We start from the raw sequence: 17,277 nt of genomic DNA on the forward strand, positions 1-17,277 counted from the left end.
GTGGCCAAGGAGCCCTCCACAGTCACACCCTGCAGAGCATCCCTTGTCACCTCTCCTCCCCAGTAATACAAACGGACATTTGTTCACACCAAACTGAGCAAATCTAATATTTATTTCACATTTAGGTCACAGGACATCAAAACAAATATTTTTACCCCAAACAGATTTCCTGACCTTGTGGCTTCATTCCTGATTTGCAGTAATATTTGTCCGAAGAGATGTCTTGCTCTCCCTTAAAAATTAAAGGAAAAAAGTTGTAGAGGGTCCTGCACTCAGCTTTAAGGTGCACAATTGCTTGTGCACCCAAATCACCTCTGGATGCCACTCTTGATTTCACTGGAAGCAGGACAAGATCATTAAACTCATATTTCCTGCATTTGTTCACTCCTTTTCATCCCTGAAAACCAAAATTATTTAAATATGTAAGTCCAAACACCCCGAGTGCAAAGCATTAAAAATTATATTTAACAATCTTGGCCCAAACAGTGGCTGTGGGGCCCCTATCAAATCAGAGGCAATTCCATTTCTTGTAAAGATGCTTTTTTTTAAAGATGATTTTTTTCCCTTTCAGCCCTCCTGGGCCAAGGATCACATTTACACTGCTCCTTTGAAAGCTCCGAAGGGCTCTGTACACGGAAAATTGACCTTTTTTCAGTTAAGTTTGAACTAGTTTTAAGGCAGAAACTGCTGAAGAGAGAATTTCAAAAGCTTAAGAAATCTCGTGGTCCCTTATGGCTTGCAGTAATGAGTAAGATAAAATGCTCTTTCTGGTTTCCTTCCCCCTGTAATTGAAATAGATGCTGTACTGGGGCTGCAAAACTGCTGCCCAATTATCACCCAGCCGGGCTGATTTACATCTCCTGCTCAGCCTCAGCATGGTGGGAAATGCTCAGGAGGACCAGTGTAAACATATTTATATCCTGGTGGGATGTGCTGAGCTCCGAATATCAGGATAATAATATTATCTATGTAAACATATATGTGCATATATGTCTACAAATCCAGCTAGGCAAACTTTCCCATGCGAGGGCACAAAGAGCTGCTGGCTGAGGCACGGCACAGCTCCCTGGCTGGGAACACCTGGTTAGCCCCAGTCTTGGCTGGGATTTTAGTTGCACTGTGGATGCGATCCTCTTTTACTGGCACATCCCAGCTTCCCTTTGGAGGGTTTACCTGGTGTCTGAGCACCAGGACACTGCTGGAGCTATTGGTCAAAGAAACAAAAACTAGTCCCAGTCTCATTAGGGTCATTTCTCACATTGGCTTGAGTGGGGGAGGTGGAGAGGACAGGCAGCTGGTGGGCTGCCCTTCAGGGCACCTCTGCCACCCCACAGAACCCTTCCAAATGAGTTGGCTTTGCAGAGCCACGCAATATTTCACAGGTAAATGACAGACTGTCTACGTGGCTGTAGGTGGGAGGAGAAGGAGGTTGTGGCCACCACATGAAGCCCCACCAGCACAGTTCCTGGGGTGTTTGAATAGTCCAGTACCAAATCCCACAGGATCCCCACTCTGCGTTTCAATGTCATCAGGGTAAAATCCTCAGAGGTGTGCGATAGGAATGCCATCACATATCAGACATTTCAGGAAGTCTCTGTAATTTCTTTAATTATTCAGACAACAGAGCACAAGGATAATAGCTTCAAGTACATTCTTATACATTATTTTGACAGTAATAGATATGTATTTAGTCATAAACTATTCTGTAGCCACCACTATGTGTACATTTTATACAAACTATTGCCGTACTCGGACCCTGAAAATAGACAGTGACATCTCCTAGATGTTTTGCACAAGGTTATGACAGTACATCCTTCATACAAGAGCTGTAGCTGTGGGTTGGATTGGCCCATCTAAGGAAACACTTCTAACACACCACGGAGGGATGATCCTGATGAGAGGCGCCAGAGGGAGAGGTGGAATTCAGACACGGTGAGAGGAAGACATAAAGCTGCTTGGAACAAGTGCAACGGAGAACATGGCACAGCATTTCTCTGCTCAGTGAAACAGGGTGATCCTGGTGTGAGAGCATCTAAGCTTCTCTCACACCACAAAGATCTGAGCTCATCTCAGCCTTTGGGTGAAGATTACATGAGGCAATGTCTGGTGTGGTCCCATCCAGGCATGTGCCCTGCCCTGACACAAGTGTGGGCTCTGGTCTGATGGCTCTTTAACATCTCAGTTGCAATTTAGATTGAAGCCCTCCAGCCAGTGGCTTTAAGTTTGATCATTGACATCCCTAAACACCTCCACCACCCAACCTCTGGAGAAGGCACCTTCCTTCCAACACGGTTGTTTCTTTGAATGTAGAGGCCTTAAAAAATGGCAACCACCTCTCAGAGACAGGGTAAGAGAGCTCAGACACCCAGACGCTGCCAAACTGAGGCCAGACTTACAGCAGAGACTCATTTGTTCCACGATCACATTCTCACATGCCCCAAATAATCTGGGTTTGCAGCCCTCAGCACACCCCAAAGACAGGGAGGCGGCAGAGTCCAAGCTAGGGTGGGCAGCAGGTCCTGAGCACCCACCAGGCAGTCCACAGTCTCCCGTGATGCCTCTCGTTGGGTAGACACGAGGGTGGCTTGGTTCCTCTCCTGGTGCTGCAGCACACTGTGGTCACTCCAAAATCTCATCACCTTGGCCATGTCCAAGCTTTGGAGGTTGGAAGTGGGGATGGACTAGAGGTTGACAGGAAGGAGAAACCACATCCATCTGTCAGGGCTTCACACAGCAGTGCTTTTGCGTGGAACTAGGCCACCAGCTCCTGACTGCGCTCCAGAAGCTCCTGGGATTTCAGCGTGGTCGACACTCTCTGGAGATGGCCCCAGGCAGGGACGTTCTGGGAGGCTGTGGAGCCGCCATCCTTCCCAGCAGAGAACATGGCTGTGTCTCTGGAGCAAAAGGCCTGGTGGATGAACATCCTAGACTGGCAAGTAATGGAAACCAAAGAAAAGGTGAGAAGACATTCAAGGCAAGCTCCCTTCCGGCACGGTCCCGTCGCAGACGTGCACACACATGCACACACAATGTTTTGCAAAGTTTTTAAAGGGATCCTGGAAACCCTCCATGGAGGAGCACACGGTGCAGCAGAACCTCACTGATCAGCACCTGTCAACGATGATCCCCTCAGGGTGGTCTGGGGCTGGGACCAGGCAGGGGATGCAGTGCTGGCCCCACCACTCAGCTCCTAAAACACATCTCCAGCACATTCACCCACGGGTGGCTCGGGACGGAGTCCTGTGTTACAGCTAAGGAATGTCTCTCAGGATAAATGAACAAATCTTCATCCTTTTGTTTGTTTTGCAAAGGGTGTTTTGCTCTGTTCCCAGTGGCCCCAAGCTCTGTGCCGTTACTCAAAGCACCCAGGGAAATCTGGTGGCCATGTCCTTCTTCCAGCATCAGCCACGTGAATCCCTCTAACTCACCAAAGCCAATGTCTCTCCCTCAGATTTCCATCTTCTGGGCACCCAAATTGGAGCCCACTGAAATCCCAGGGTTGCCACAAGGCGAAGGCAGCTATCTGCCTTCGCACTAATGCACTTCAAAGGGAAAACTTGATTTAGCATCCTCAGAAATCAATTTTAAGAGCCATCTGCAGTCTCCATTCCAGAATGGGAAGTGGACATGGAGTCAGGGCTGGAGCTGGAAGAGAGGAGCATTGCCTGAGCAGGGGTGGGGAGCCAGGGCTCTGGCAAAGGGAAACCCGTCTGCTCGTGCAAATAAGTGAGGTTCTACTGTCAGTACAAGAGATTCCAGGTTATGCACAGATGTGATGGATTCATTTCCTTAGTTAAAGTACCAAAATTAAATGTTATAAGCAACACATCTAAATAAAATAACGGGCACTCATTTAGGTATCATGTTTCCTAAACCAACAAGCAAAAAAAGGAAAAGAAAATGGGATGCACCAGGAACTCTTAATTATTATATACTAACCAAACTGTGCATGGCACATTTTATTTCTATAAAACTATTAAAACTATTACAAAATATTCAAAAATACATTTTAGTAAATTTACAGCAGTTATTTCTCAATTTATTAATGCAAAACATCCTTTTCCCCCCTCTGTACAAACTACCATCTCCATCGTCACAGAATTGCCGCCATGTGCGCTTTTTAAAAAATATTATTTTCTAATAAATTTTTTCTGAAGTTAAAAATAACAAAGTTTCTTACGGTTTTTGCAAATAAAAAGTTTGTGTAACAGTCTTGACTTCCATGAACTTCCATGAACGTGGCCAAATGATGTTTTTACAAAGCAAAACATGGAAAACAATACAGGAAATGATGTTACATTTGCAACTATTTAAATTAAAATAATATATTCTCATATTTTACACTATTTCAAAAAACGAAATGTGATTCAGTTAAGTATTGATCTCTCAAAAAAATCTAATTTACAATTCTGTGTATAAAAATATAATTTACGGACCCCCATGAAGTTTGTCTTTTTTGTGTGTGTTTGTTTGTTTGTTTGCTTGTTTTTTAGACTTGCTGAAATGAAGGAGCAATGTAATGGAGAGATGGGAAAGTACAGAATTTTGCTTTCTGAAAGTCAGGACACACGTGACATGTAGAAAAATAGACTCTGCACAGTTTTGCTTGGCCTCACAAAATAATTTTTTCCTCTGTGAGTACAGTTCACATGATAATAAATTATCAAAGAAACTATTTAAGGCTCTTGAAGGTCCGGTTCATATCATTTAAAACATCTATTCAAAATACCAAAGAAATAAATATCCAGGAGAGGAGGAAAAAAAAAACCAAAAACAACAACCAACAAACAAAACAAAAGGACAAATAAAAATATATATATATTTATAAACTAAACAGAACAGAACTTCCAGGGGTCTTTGTTTCCCTTTAAGTCTACTTTGGACTGTCCTACTTAATTATTATTATTTTATTATTATTTTTAAGTCTTAATCCGTGCTCTTTTAAAAATATGTAATTTTTTCTTTTTTTTTCTTTTAGTGTTTTCTTTCCTTTTTTTTTCCTATTTTTTTTTTTTTTTTACTTCTTTCCCTCTCTCTCTCTCTCTCTCTCTTTCTCTCTCTCTCCACCTCCGTGTCTCTGTCTCTCCGTTGGAGCCTGGTGGGTGCCCGGGATGGCGCGGGGTCCCCTCAGCTGGATGACACCATCATGCCCAGCGGGTGCAGAGAGTCACTATCCAGCACCCAGCTGCCGATGCGGTAGAGGAGCCGAGAGTACCAGTGGATGCCGGGGGCCGTGGGGTCTCCCATCGGGGACCCCGCCCCGGAGGGACAGAGGGCAGCCAGCACGGCCTGGAGCAGCCGGAAGGGAGCGAAGGCCCAGTGCGCCCAGCTGTGCTCCTCGATGACGGCGTAGCACGAGGCCAGCACGCGGTCGATGAGGATGGTGCCCTGGGCGGTGAGCGGCGCGTAGGCGCCCGACGCCTCCTCCCGCAGCGACACGCGGTGCACGGCGGCCGGCAGCAGCTGCTGCCCGCCCTCGCCCAGCACGAAGACGCGCTGGCCCGGCCGCACGCGGCTGGCGAACAGCGCCCGGCTGCTGGCCGTCCCCGCCTCAGACTGGTTCTGCTGGGGGGCCACGAAGAGGAGGTGGGCGGCCGTCAGCAGCAGCCGGGCCCGGGGCTGCCGAGTCTCGATGACGTAGAAGAGCTTGTGGGAGCCGTCCTCGCGGTCGAGGAAGGTGAGGAAGTCGCTGTAGAGCAGACGGCCTTCCGTGTCCGCCACCAGCACCCTGTCTCCAGGCCTCAGGTCTTTCACCAGCTTGGTCCCACCTTTCTCCAGGTGCACCGTGGCCGAGCCAGGGAAGCAACCCCCAGATTTGGCTGCCACTGAGTTTTCTGTGCAAGAAGAGAGGCAGAGCGGGGTTAGAGGAGGCACATGCCAGGCCGGGGCATGGGGGCATGCAGGAATTTGTCACTTCCCCAGCCACCCCAACCCACCAAGAAAGCACAGAACACAGCCAGACTCCCCTCTGAAATTCCTCCATCCTCGTCTATGAGCACGCCCCGTTTGCACTCAGTAGGTCAAGTGAGAATCCCCTTCCTGCCAGATTTGAGCCTGTGCAAAATCTCCTCTGAGTTAGGAGTAACAAGAGTGATTTGTCTCATAAAGGAAATGAGCCAAAATACTTCCACTGAGAAAACTGTTCCAGAACAAAATCTCTTCTGGAAGAACTTCCCATTTGGCTACTGTTTACCCTGCACTGACACCTGATGCCAGATAACTTGCAGGCTTTCAAAGCTGAATGGTTTTGCTGGCATAAAGTTTCTTCTCTAAGCCTGTGCTCCCGATGTTTGGGATTCCCACTCCACTCTTACTCAAGGAGCACATCTAGGGTATCAAACAGCAGAGAACAGGAGGAGACTTTGCCCCAGGGTGCACACAAATTTTGCCACTGCAAAGCAACAACCCAAATTTCCCAAATCCCCCTGCATCGTGCTGCACAAGCCCCCACGCTGCCTCCAGGCTTGCTGCTCAGCATGGTGGCTACTGGGGCACGTCCCACACTCACAGCACCCCTGCCTGGCATCTCCAGCACTCTGCTTCAATTCTCTCTCAAAAAAGAAAGAAACCTCTCCCTCCCCCCTGCAGAAGCATATCCAGCACCCTGTCTTCCCTGTCTCAGAGCGTGTGGTCCCAGAGCAGCCCAACACCTGTGCCAGGCTCACAAATGCCTCCTCCACCTCCTCCAGCTCTTGGGAGTTACTGAGAGTTTAGAGCAGTTGTTGCTGCTTTCCTGTGCTACTGAGAGGAACAATCTCTTTTAAAGAAAGCAAAAGCAGCAATGACACTCTGTCTCTCTTGCAAATCACTTTTTGGAAGCTCAGCCACCTGTGGGGTGATGGGAAAAAAAGTCTGCTGTGCTCCGGGCTGATCTCTGTCTTAACAGAGGGACTTGCAGTGTTCCTGACTGCTCTGGTTTCTTAAATATTGGGTAATACCCCATAAGATGTCACAGTAGCAAGTGTTGAGATTCCCCATCCCTCTCTTGCCTTTCCCTGCTTTCTCCCAGTTACTCCCTATACCAGTCAAGAGACCTGGTGATTTAGCTCCTAAAGATGGACAGATTTTACATTTTGCCTCTGCAGCTGCTACTGAAATTCCCATGATTTAAACAAATCCTTGGAGTGTCTCCTAATGACTTTCTCAGGAAGGACAGGAAGGGTGAAAATTAGACCGTTATTGATTTGCTAATGACTTTATCACTTCTCCTTCAGAAATGAAGCAGCAAGATCTCCAAGGCCTCCCTCTTCAGGGAGGACATGGCAACAAACAAGCTATGTGCTTTATGTGGAGGCCTCTGCTAGTAAACTACACCTTCCTACAAGCTGGCAGTAAAGGTCTGGCTAGAGCTTTGTTTGCATATTCAGGGACTTGATGAATAGATGTAGTAGTGTAGCAGCTCTACAAACATGCCAGTGAATTGGCAGAGGTGTGAAAATCTGCTTCTTTGAGCAGTGCTTGTTTGGGTTCTCTAATTAAAATCCAATAAAGGATCAGCATTGTCATTCTGATTCATGTAATAAATGCAGACACTCTTGGAAGAGAGGACACTTTCATTTTTTTCCCAGCTTCTTCCCCCCCTTTACTCCCCCTCCCTATTTGTTCAGGTGCAGAAACCCTATGTGCCAATTCACACACATACTCTCCAAAAACCCAGGACCTTCCAAGCACTATTTGCACAGCAGAGCCACTTTTCCAAGGCACTCAAGATCTGTATTTGAATTTTAAATGTAGAAGCTTGCTCTAAATACTTGCTGTAGCGCATTATCAATGTCCCTTTTACCACCCCTGCCTCTCCCTCCTCTGTTCTGGTGACAATAATTCAGGCCTTGGGGGAACTCTTCTTTGCATTCCAGTCTCCTGGATCATACTTTTTGCAAACAGAGATCTAGATAAAGAATCTTCCTGCTGGCATTATGGGATTTAATCTTCTCATGAGATGCTCTCTCATGAAATGAGGTTTGGACAGTTTAAGATCAGGCTGAGAGAGTGGAATTCAAGCCTGCTCCCTTCAGCCTGCCTCATATAGTCACACGACCCTGCCTGACACCCTCCAAATATTGCCCCTGAGTCCCCTGTGTGCCGAATCTCAATGAGCAGCTTGGGGTGGCTCCTCTCCTGTGAAACACCCCTGGGGTGGATTAGGAGGTGCTCCTGGGCTAAGGTCACCGCGCGCCACAATCAGACACCTTGAGCTACAAAGCCCATCTTGGCTATTGAAAGGGGTGTTTCAGACCTCCACACAGCTGACGGCTTTGCAGGGCCTCTTTTCGGCTAGAAAGAGCCCAGGAGCTGAACAAAAGCAGTAGCAGGCTCTCAGGACAAAGCCCACATGGGACAGGAGAGGTGCTCAGCCCCTGGGGAGCTCCAGGCCGGAGTGGGGGATGTGAACCCCTCCTGCAGGTGGGCATGGCAGGGCCGGGCTGTTTCCCTGCCGTGGGGCTGCTGGGTTCGAAGCAAACGGCTATATTTAAAGAAAGCCCATTATTTTGTTTTGCAACCAAGTGTCTCCTGACACATCCAGCAGGTTGCTGGGCTAGAGTATGCTCTTAAAAAGAGCTTTCTATGTCATACAGCTGGATGGAGGGAGGCGGTGGAGCTGGGGACTGTCACTCGCTGACAGATTTGCTCCACCAAAAAACGTGTCAAGTGTCAAGAAAAGAAACTCTGCGAGTCGGGGATTTCTTGCGAGCTGTTCCCGGGTTGAGACAGCGAGTGGCGTTGTAAGCACAGGGGAGGGGAGGAAAAAAAATTATGTGTATGTGTATCCCTATCTGGGAATTTCCTAGTGGCTACCGCTGAAGGAGGCTGGGGACCACGTTACTTACTTATTTTTCTGGCCGGCTCCCACTCGGAGATTAGCGCTCGCGAGTAAGGGGCGCAGCCAGCGGGGCGTCTGGAGACGGCCACGAGTGTTTGTGTTGATCATGCTCCCTGGATGGGGAAAGCATCAGACCCCACGGGGGGAGGAGAAGGGTGTGTGGCTGCGACGCAGCTCTCGTGGGAAGCCTGGCCGAGCAAATCACCCAAATAAAAGTGCTGTGAAAAACTGCTGCAGCTGGCTGGGTTTTGTTTTTTCCTTCCCCCTCACTCTTTCCTTTCCCCCACCTCTGCTCCGACGCGGTCGCTAAGAGGCGGGGGGAAGGCAGGCTGCGCCCTCGGGGCTCTGCTCCCATCCCCGCGGGAGCCCCGACGGGGCAGGCCGGGCGATGGGGACCCTGCAGGGACGAGAGGAGGGAGCCCGGCGGCAGACACAGGTCACAGAAGGCTCTAGGGCGCTGAGTCGCGGCCCCGGGGGTGTCTCCCCACCTCGACACGTCCCTGAGCAGGCTGCCCGCCTTACCTGCTTTGACGGAGCAGTGGATGTGTGCCTTGGACTCGTAGTAGACCCAGTCGAAGCCAGCCTCGACGGCCAGGCGGGCCAGCATGCCGTACTTGCTGCGGTCCCGGTCCGAGGTGGTGATGTCCACGGCGCGGCCCTCGTAGTGCAGGGACTCCTCGGAGTGGTGGCCGTCCTCGTCCCAGCCCTCGGTTACCCGCAGCTTCACCCCGGGCCACTGGTTCATCACCGAGATCGCCAGAGCGTTCAGCTTGTCCTTGCAGCGCTGCGGGGATACGGGCAGACAGGAAAGGGTCAGTGTGGGGGTGCTGCAGCCCGGGGAACACAACCCCTTCGTTATCGATACCCCCTTGGGCCGCATCCTGCCTCCCTCTCCCGCCAAAGAGGCGGCATTCCTGCCCTCCCCGCCAAACGCGCCCCGGGATGGGCTCAGCCAGAGCCGAGCATCTTCTCCCCCGCTGCCAGGGAGGGAAGGAGAGGTAGCTGAGGAGGGGGAGAGGGAAACCTGGGAGTACGGGATGAACAGAGGATCTAACACCACGAAGACCCACAGGGCCGGACCATTTCCCTGCCCTGGCACCTGCTGCGGGGACAGGGGGACCCCCCTCTGCCGGCGCTGGGGTGTGAGCGTGGCGATTCAAAGCCACCTGCACGGAGCAAATTCCTGCCGCTAAGTGCCCTGTCCCTTCCCGAGAGCAAAGTTTCTGCCCAGAACAAACACTCGCCATATACCTCAAAGTCACGGATTCCCCCCCGGAATGTCTCTGCGGGTCTTTTCAGCTTAATTCTGTGTTGAAAAGGGTATCAATACATGTTAACAGCCTTTATGTGCTGGAGGGAGGGGTGTTTTTTTTTCTTCTCTCCCTTCGCCCATCACTCATTAGAGCCCTCAAAGCTGCATGGGCTGGGAGCATTCACTCTGCTTCAAACATACATCGGCGCTCGCCTACAAAGCCGAGCAAATCCATACAATAATATAGCTCTTAGTGGGAAGATGAAAAGCAAGGCAGGGCCAAGGAGGGAAGTTAAGCGGAGCAGGGATGCTATGCAAGCTAGGAGCCCCTTTGTGTGGAGTGAAACCCTTCCAGCTCCGTGGAGAAAGTACTGCAGGGCTTTTCATTGACCCTCCAGAGCCACCAGCCTTCCCTGGGCTGAACTGGGCCCAGCAGCACCGGGAGCACGTAGGGATCGAGTAATGAGGGACACAGGATGTGGGAAAGTGAGGAAAAGAGGTGAGCTGAAACCCTGACAGTTTTGGGGAGATTCCCATCTTAGCCAGGGGGGGAAATAGACACAGTGGCGACAGAGGGAAAGGACTCTCAGCCCGGCAGAAACAGGAAATCAGCACCGAAAGCATTGAAAAGCACTTGACTAAAGGTACAGAGTTAGAAACACACACGTTGCCAGCTTTCTTCCTCCTTTTTGAGAGGAAAACAACTCGTGGATATACCCGACGTTAATCTCTTGGTGCAAATACCGATGTGGCTGGAAGCCACGGCGGGATGCAGTAAGATGCTCTTCCCACACTTTTGCTGGCCTGACTGGTATGCTTGGCCTTCTGCAGGACCATTTTGCCCAGTGTGCTCGCAGCACAGCCAATAACAGACCACAAAGTCCCCCTTTCACAGCCCCCAGGAACGCAAAGCCCCTCCATTACTCCGACGCTTCTTTTAGGGACGTGACAAGGCTGCTTAGCAAGGAAGTTCTCATGTGTTCACCAACAGCCATAAAAGTGATTCCAGCAACACACAGGTTGATATAAAGAGATATAAAAGTCCCCGAGAGATATAAAATTCCGTCATGAGCTCACTTTGGACTCTCTGGCCTACCGTTTTATGGAGAGAGACGGGTGTTTGGGTTTCGGCACCGTTCCCGGCAGCAAAGTGCAGTAGTACAAGGAAGTTGAGTTTGATTTATTTTATTTTTTCCCCTCTCTCCCTCTCACACCTGAGGGGATAGATACGCTCCATCACTGATTTACAGGGGAAAGGGGGAGAAAGATCAAACGTCTCAGCTGCTGATAAGGCGACAGCCCTGCGCGACACAGCGATGCCTTGCCCCGCACGGGAGGAGCGGGCGCGGGCAGGGATGCGGGCACCGGTGCGGGCAGCGCCGAGGGGCTCCGGCCGCTCCGGCCCTGCCAGCGCCACTTCCCGGCTCCCGGCAAAAGAAAGAAGAAGAAACGGCCTCCTAAAGAACTTTTCTCCCTTTTATACTCCCTGAGCTGGATTGTCAGAGTCAAAAGCCGTGAAGCCCAGACTATTTATTAATTCATCGGGTCGTGTGCCACAAATCAAGCCCAATTCTGTTCAGCCACCGTGAAGCTCAGCAGGGCTGCCTCCACTAACGCTTTGTGTGGAGGCAAAGTTGTTCAACAAGCCCTCTCCTGCCAGCTCCTAATCTCTTCACAAATGAATTGCTTGAAGGAAACACTTAACAGGTACCTGTCAGTGTAAACAACCTGGTGGGCTTCCTAAATGCCAAGTTGATCTCTAAATTCCTCGCATCACGCACTGGTTGTGTGCCTGCATTACACGAGATTGCTATTTTATTTCATACAAATTCCAGCTTTATCATACTGACCTGGCCTCCTTATCTCTCTCCCCCATCCAGCCAATGGCCGGGGTTGGGGGGGTGGGGAGGGGGGGAGGAAAGGGAGGAAGGGGGGAGCCCTTAGCAAACTGCTGGTGTCACCTGCAAAGTTGAGAACCTGACTTACCTACCTCTGTTTGCGTTCCCCCCCACCCTTCTGGAGTTAATATTAACTGGCGACTAATGCATGCGGCAACCACTCTGCAAGTTTAACGATTCTGTCCATGAAAGATCTCTCCATGGTTGAAGGGCTCCCGAAGCCAGCGTTTAAAGGCTGGGATTTAACGAGAGGTTGCTGGCCGAACGAGACAGGGAAGGAGAGGAAAGCAAGGCAGGGAGGCCAGCGGCAGGACCTCACCCCGGGTCGCCGAGGTCCCGGCCGTGCGAGGGCAAGCGGTCCGCTCGCTGCCCGGCCCCGCTCCGCTTCCCCGCTCCCTGCCTGGCCCAGGGGTGCCGGAGCCCCGCTCGCTCCCCGACCTCGCTCCCCTCTTTGCCGCCGGGTACCCGGCCCTGCGGCCTCCCCGGCCCCGCCGCTCTCAGCCCACCTCCCCCCTTTGTGTCTAAGGCACGGGAACAAGCGCTGAAGGAGGCGGGGGGGGGAAAGTATTTGTTTTCATTTCGTTCGTCTGAGGGAAGTTGACAGAAGGTCAGGAGTTCAGACGCTGCCAGCTAATGCAGCGGGAGCGGCCAGCCGCGTAGCCGGCGCGGCGTGCCCCGGGAGAGCCGCGGGGCCGGGGTCAGCCCGCAGTCCGCCCCCGGCCCGCAGCCCGCCGCTCCCGACCGTGCCCGGCTCCCCCCGCGCCCGCCGCCCCGCTCCGCTCCGCTCCGCTCCGCCGCGCACACGCACCGGCGCAGCCGCGCAGGGAGGGATGCGCCGAGCCCCGGCGGGAGCCCGTCTCCCGCGGAGCCGCCGCCGCCGCCGCTGCCGCCGGGCTGCGGAGGGAAGGGTGAAACCCGAGCCGCCGCGATCGATACGCGAGGGGAGTAAGTGGAGCTGAAAATGCGAGAGATGCGGCTCCGGAGGCAGCGGGGGCGGAGGACCGCGGGTGCGCGGAGGGGCGCGGGCCGCGCCCGAGCGGGGACCGGCCGCCGCTCCGCTCCGCTCCGCTCCGCACCCCTGCGCGGGGCGGCGGCGGCGGCGGGCGGAGGCGCCGCCGCGCTCCGAGGTGCGGTGCGATTTAAGGTGGTCGGGAGGAGATGGTGGCGGCCGCCGGTCCCTCGCCCCGGGAGACCCGGCAACGTGCGGAAAATCAGGCCGAGGAACGGGGAGAGTTTGGGAAATTCCACCCCCCACCCCCCCTTCCCCGCGTCCACTCCCCGCCTAGTCCTTCCAAGCGAGTCCTGCTCTAGCACTGAAGGTGGGGCTTAAATGTATTAATATTAAAAAAGCGCTGTTGACCTATATTTGGAGGAAACCCATTTCCAGTGTCTAGATTGCATGTAGTTTCTGAAACTCCGGGATTGGAAGAGCAATTGACTTCACCGAGCTCTCTGTTGAGCATGAATTATAATTACGAGGTGACTCGGAGCAGTTCTCTTTCTCTCTCTCTCTCACCTTTATCTTTTTCCCCCTTTCTTTCTTTTTGTTCATAAAATAGTTCCGCGATCCGATTCCACCCGAAATCCAATATTTACCCAGTTGTAAACCTTGTGCCATCAGATTTTTTAAAACAGAAGGTGATGCAATGCCGATAAGTTGCAAGTCCCTCCCCTATGGAAGTACCAGAGCATTGGCGGCGAGCATCCTTAAAGAAATATCAATATATTTACGCTCTGATGGGCACAATTGCAAATGATGGTATTGCAATACGAGCTATATAATACGGAATCAGACGAGGAATGGTCGATCCGGCTTCAGCTGCCTTTTGTGAGTGCACGACTGCATGCCTACTAAATTTAGAATATGCTCGCGAGGAGAACAATAATAATAATGAAGGTTAAATGAAAGGAAAATGGAAAAAAAAGAGAAATTAAATAAAATATATAGAGAAAAAAATCAAGTCAGCAGGCGCAGCAACCGCGGACTACGTTTATAATAATGAGTGGGTGGCCTGGCGGTCACTATACACTTGGGGTCCTCTGAGCTGTATGCAATTCGTTTGATCAAAGTGCATCCTTGGGGACAAATGCAAACAGCAATCTCTAACCAAGTTACAGGGAACGCCATGGCACGGTAATGACTGTAAGTATCACACAGATTCCCCCACCAAATATCCAAACAGCTCCAGCTCCAGCCCCGGCTAACTTGGCCGGATAGATGGTATTTACATTCAATGGGGAAACTAGTCGAGTTTGGAGGGGCGGGGGGGAGGAGGGGGAGAGGGAAAGGGGGGGGCTTTCAAAAATACTAAGACAGATGCGTCCTTTAGGATTGCTCAGAGAGGTTAACAAACACAAATACAGGTATCTCTGTGGCTCTACCTGAGTCATCAGTCTGTCAGCTCCCGTGTTCTCTTCATCCTTAAAAATAATGTCAGGGTTGTAATTTGGGGTTAGTTCTTTAAATCTCTCGGAGTTTCTTGTGATCTTCCCTTCATATCTTCCACTGGCCCCTAGGGTCTTCTCTGCCACATTGGGAATAAACTGCTTATAGGCTAAAGGGGTCAGCTTTTTGGGGTGTCTCCTTTTTCCAATGCCCCTGCCTGGTCCACAAGTCAGCCCAGAGGAGACTAAAAGAGCGCAGATGAAGCCCACCAAGAGAATTCTTGTCAACAGCAGCATTTCGTCCATTGAATCCAATTACTTCAAAGCTCTCTGTGCCTATCCCTGGCTGTCTCTCTAGAGCTCTCTCTCCTCCTATGTCCTTGTCTGCTTTCTGAATCGTATACTATCCACCGATCCCTAGCAAGACAGGTGCTGGAATGGCAGGCTTTAGGTCGCTGATAACGGAACACATCGGAGTTTGGTCGGGAGACAGCAATCGAGAGACAAAAAAAGGGTCTGATTTTAATGGTAGCAAAGCAAGACGGTTGTGAGAGGAGTCTGCCTTTAGTTCTATATTATAGCTGCCAGGGCCGAGAGCTGATTGGCCAAGGGGAGACAAGCTTGTCTTCTGATGTTTAACCCTCAAGAAGGCAACAAATTCTTGAAAGATTTTTTTTTTCCTTTTACCTGAAGGGCTTGGAGCTGAGAGGGGTGGAGATTGCGCTTTCTTGGGATAACATCAATTACACGCTTTCTTTTTTTTTTTCTTTTTTTTTTTCTTTCTTTCTTTTTTTTTTCTTCTTCTGTTTTTTTTTTTTTTTTTTTTTTTTTTTTTTCCTCCAAAAACTTTCTTGGCAGAATGGTACATTTGTCAGCAAGAGGAACAGATGCCTCTCTGAAAGAGGGGAAAAAATTAAGATTAGAAGGCTGCTTCAGTGCAAGTCGAGTTTCTAAGGGCAGTTGTGGTTAAATAAAATGCCGAATTATCGGGGAGCTGTGCAAATAGGAACATACTTGGGTAACATTAACGCCCCGGGGGGGAATAATGCCATTTCAGAGAGCACCCACCTAAATGGCTTTGTAACAGGTTTGCTTGCCCCTGAAAAGGGAGATTGCTCTCCCTCCCAAAGACATACATTTTTAAACACACTCGCCTTTTAGCTGATAAATGACCACTTTAACAGCAGAAACAGGTCTGATGCGAAGCGGCAGTTAAATGAAGTTAGTGTGTCTGACTTGCGTATCACACAACTGCAATGTGGCACTTTTTTTTATTTTTAATAAAATCAGGACTATCACCCAGTTTAAAATAACGCTGTATCTTCGGAAGTGCACGAATAGTCAACTGATTAAAAATAGATGGTCTCCTGAGCACGCTGGGGCTATATTCTTTGTTTCTTTGGTCAAAGTCGGAGAGGAGCGTTTTAGACTCTTACACCTCCTTGCAGGGTGTCATTAAGTTTTTAAGAAAAGCATAGTGTTGAAAGCATCCGCAAACACAATTAACAGAGATCGATCCAAGCAAAGTGAATGGAAAGGGGATAAGTTTAATGTTAAATTAATTGTTATCTCATGCAGCGTGGCAAGTGATGTCTTTATCCCGATCTCCAAAAGCTACTAATCAGACAAAGGTGTTGAGAGACGAGCAAAATTGCAGAGATGAGGCTGATAGAGCAGGTTAGACAGAACAGTAGAGCTCCATATGAACAAACACTTCTCTGCCTGCAAAGTGCTCATTTGCTTTTGCTCCTAAGAAAATACAATTTGTCTAGGATCTAGAAACTTTCAGGAGTTTTTTAGGAGTTCTTAAAAATTCCAGGACGGTGTGCTAAAGTAATTAAAAGTCCCCTTTCTCAGAAAAACAAAACACATCCAAAAAAATAAACTTTATTTAAGTTGTGGGGTTTAAAAAAGAAAAAGAGACAGAAAAAGGGGAAAAAAAAGAAATAAAAAGAGCTCTTTGGGGTGAACAACTATATGGGAGTTTTCCGGTCTGTGACATTAAGCTGAGTAGTAATCAACTTAAATCTTGAAAATGGATTTTAAAATCAGTTTTTAAGTGGTAAAAAAGTTGTGTATCCGTAAACTGCAACAAACAGGACACACGGACTTTTCAAGGGACAAAGTGGTCTTTTCAGGTAAACCTTAGAAAATAGGCAAAAGAAGTGGTCCGAAGTGGTCTCATGCCGACTCTAACTGGTGCTGTTTCATCTTTTTTAGCCTATGCTTTTCTTCTGCTATTTATCTTTCTACGTGGAGTTTCAGTGAATCATCGATATCTCTTTCCGACCTTTAAATTCGGGAGTTTTGACTTGGAATTGGGTAAAAAGTTAGAAAGTCAGCAGCTTGGCTCCTAGGTTGTTATCAACCAACTTAGTTGCAGAAACAAGTTGTATAACAGCTAAATACCTGCTTCATGCTATTAAAAAACAAACTTAAGTTTTATCTCCCCGTCTGCGTGCATGCGAGAAGACAGATACAAGGAATATATAATTTATACAAAAGAGGGTATGTTCTTTTGATGTGGTTGCCTAAACAGCATGACTTGATATAACAGTTGATTAAACAGCGCCAAGGAATAAAAGCTATTCTAAATGGTGTGGAATACTGCAAAACTTTTATCACCCCTCTTACCTTGTCCCCCTCCCCATGGAAAGCAGATCGATATCCCAGGCACTAGATGGGTGGACATCGCAGTGAAGAAGTCTAGAGAATAAGGACAAACTCCCTCATTATCAGATTGCCATATGTACAAAGCAGTCACCCAAAGATTAACAGGGAAGGAAACGCAAAGAAGGAATTAATTAAATGCAAGTAATAAATGCGCGGGGGGGGGGGGGGGGGGGGAAGGGAGAAATCAAGAAAAGTTGTAACTGTGGGAAGCTCGAAATCCCCCTCCTATCAAATTAGATGTGAAAGAA

The 17,277-nt window shown here is 49.6% G+C and overlaps 1 protein-coding gene across 1 annotated transcript; it reads right to left on the minus strand.

Annotated features, from left to right (window-relative positions):
• Positions 1-1,029: 1,029 nt before the first annotated feature.
• On the minus strand, positions 1,030-15,122 carry SHH (sonic hedgehog signaling molecule). The gene is made up of 3 exons (XM_038129555.1): positions 14,354-15,122; positions 9,344-9,605; positions 1,030-5,834 (listed from the first exon to the last, which is right to left on the minus strand). The coding sequence occupies exons 1-3, from the start codon at positions 14,660-14,662 to the stop codon at positions 5,128-5,130; spliced, it is 1,278 nt and encodes a 425-aa protein (XP_037985483.1). The 5' UTR covers positions 14,663-15,122; the 3' UTR covers positions 1,030-5,127.
• Between the last annotated feature and the right edge of the window lie 2,155 nt (positions 15,123-17,277).

This window comes from Motacilla alba, chromosome 2, assembly GCF_015832195.1.
Source record: "Motacilla alba alba isolate MOTALB_02 chromosome 2, Motacilla_alba_V1.0_pri, whole genome shotgun sequence".
NCBI lineage: Eukaryota > Metazoa > Chordata > Aves > Passeriformes > Motacillidae > Motacilla > Motacilla alba.

Excerpts from the sequence above, each read along its gene's own strand:
- SHH (XM_038129555.1), bottom strand. The coding sequence starts at position 14,662 with ATGGACGAAATGCTGCTGTTGACAAGAATTCTCTTGGTGGGCTTCATC. Across the intron at positions 9,606-14,353 it reads CTGACAGACTGATGACTCAG|CGCTGCAAGGACAAGCTGAA; the intron begins GTAGAGCCACAG and ends GTATCCCCGCAG. Across the intron at positions 5,835-9,343 it reads CCACTGCTCCGTCAAAGCAG|AAAACTCAGTGGCAGCCAAA; the intron begins GTAAGGCGGGCA and ends CTTCTTGCACAG.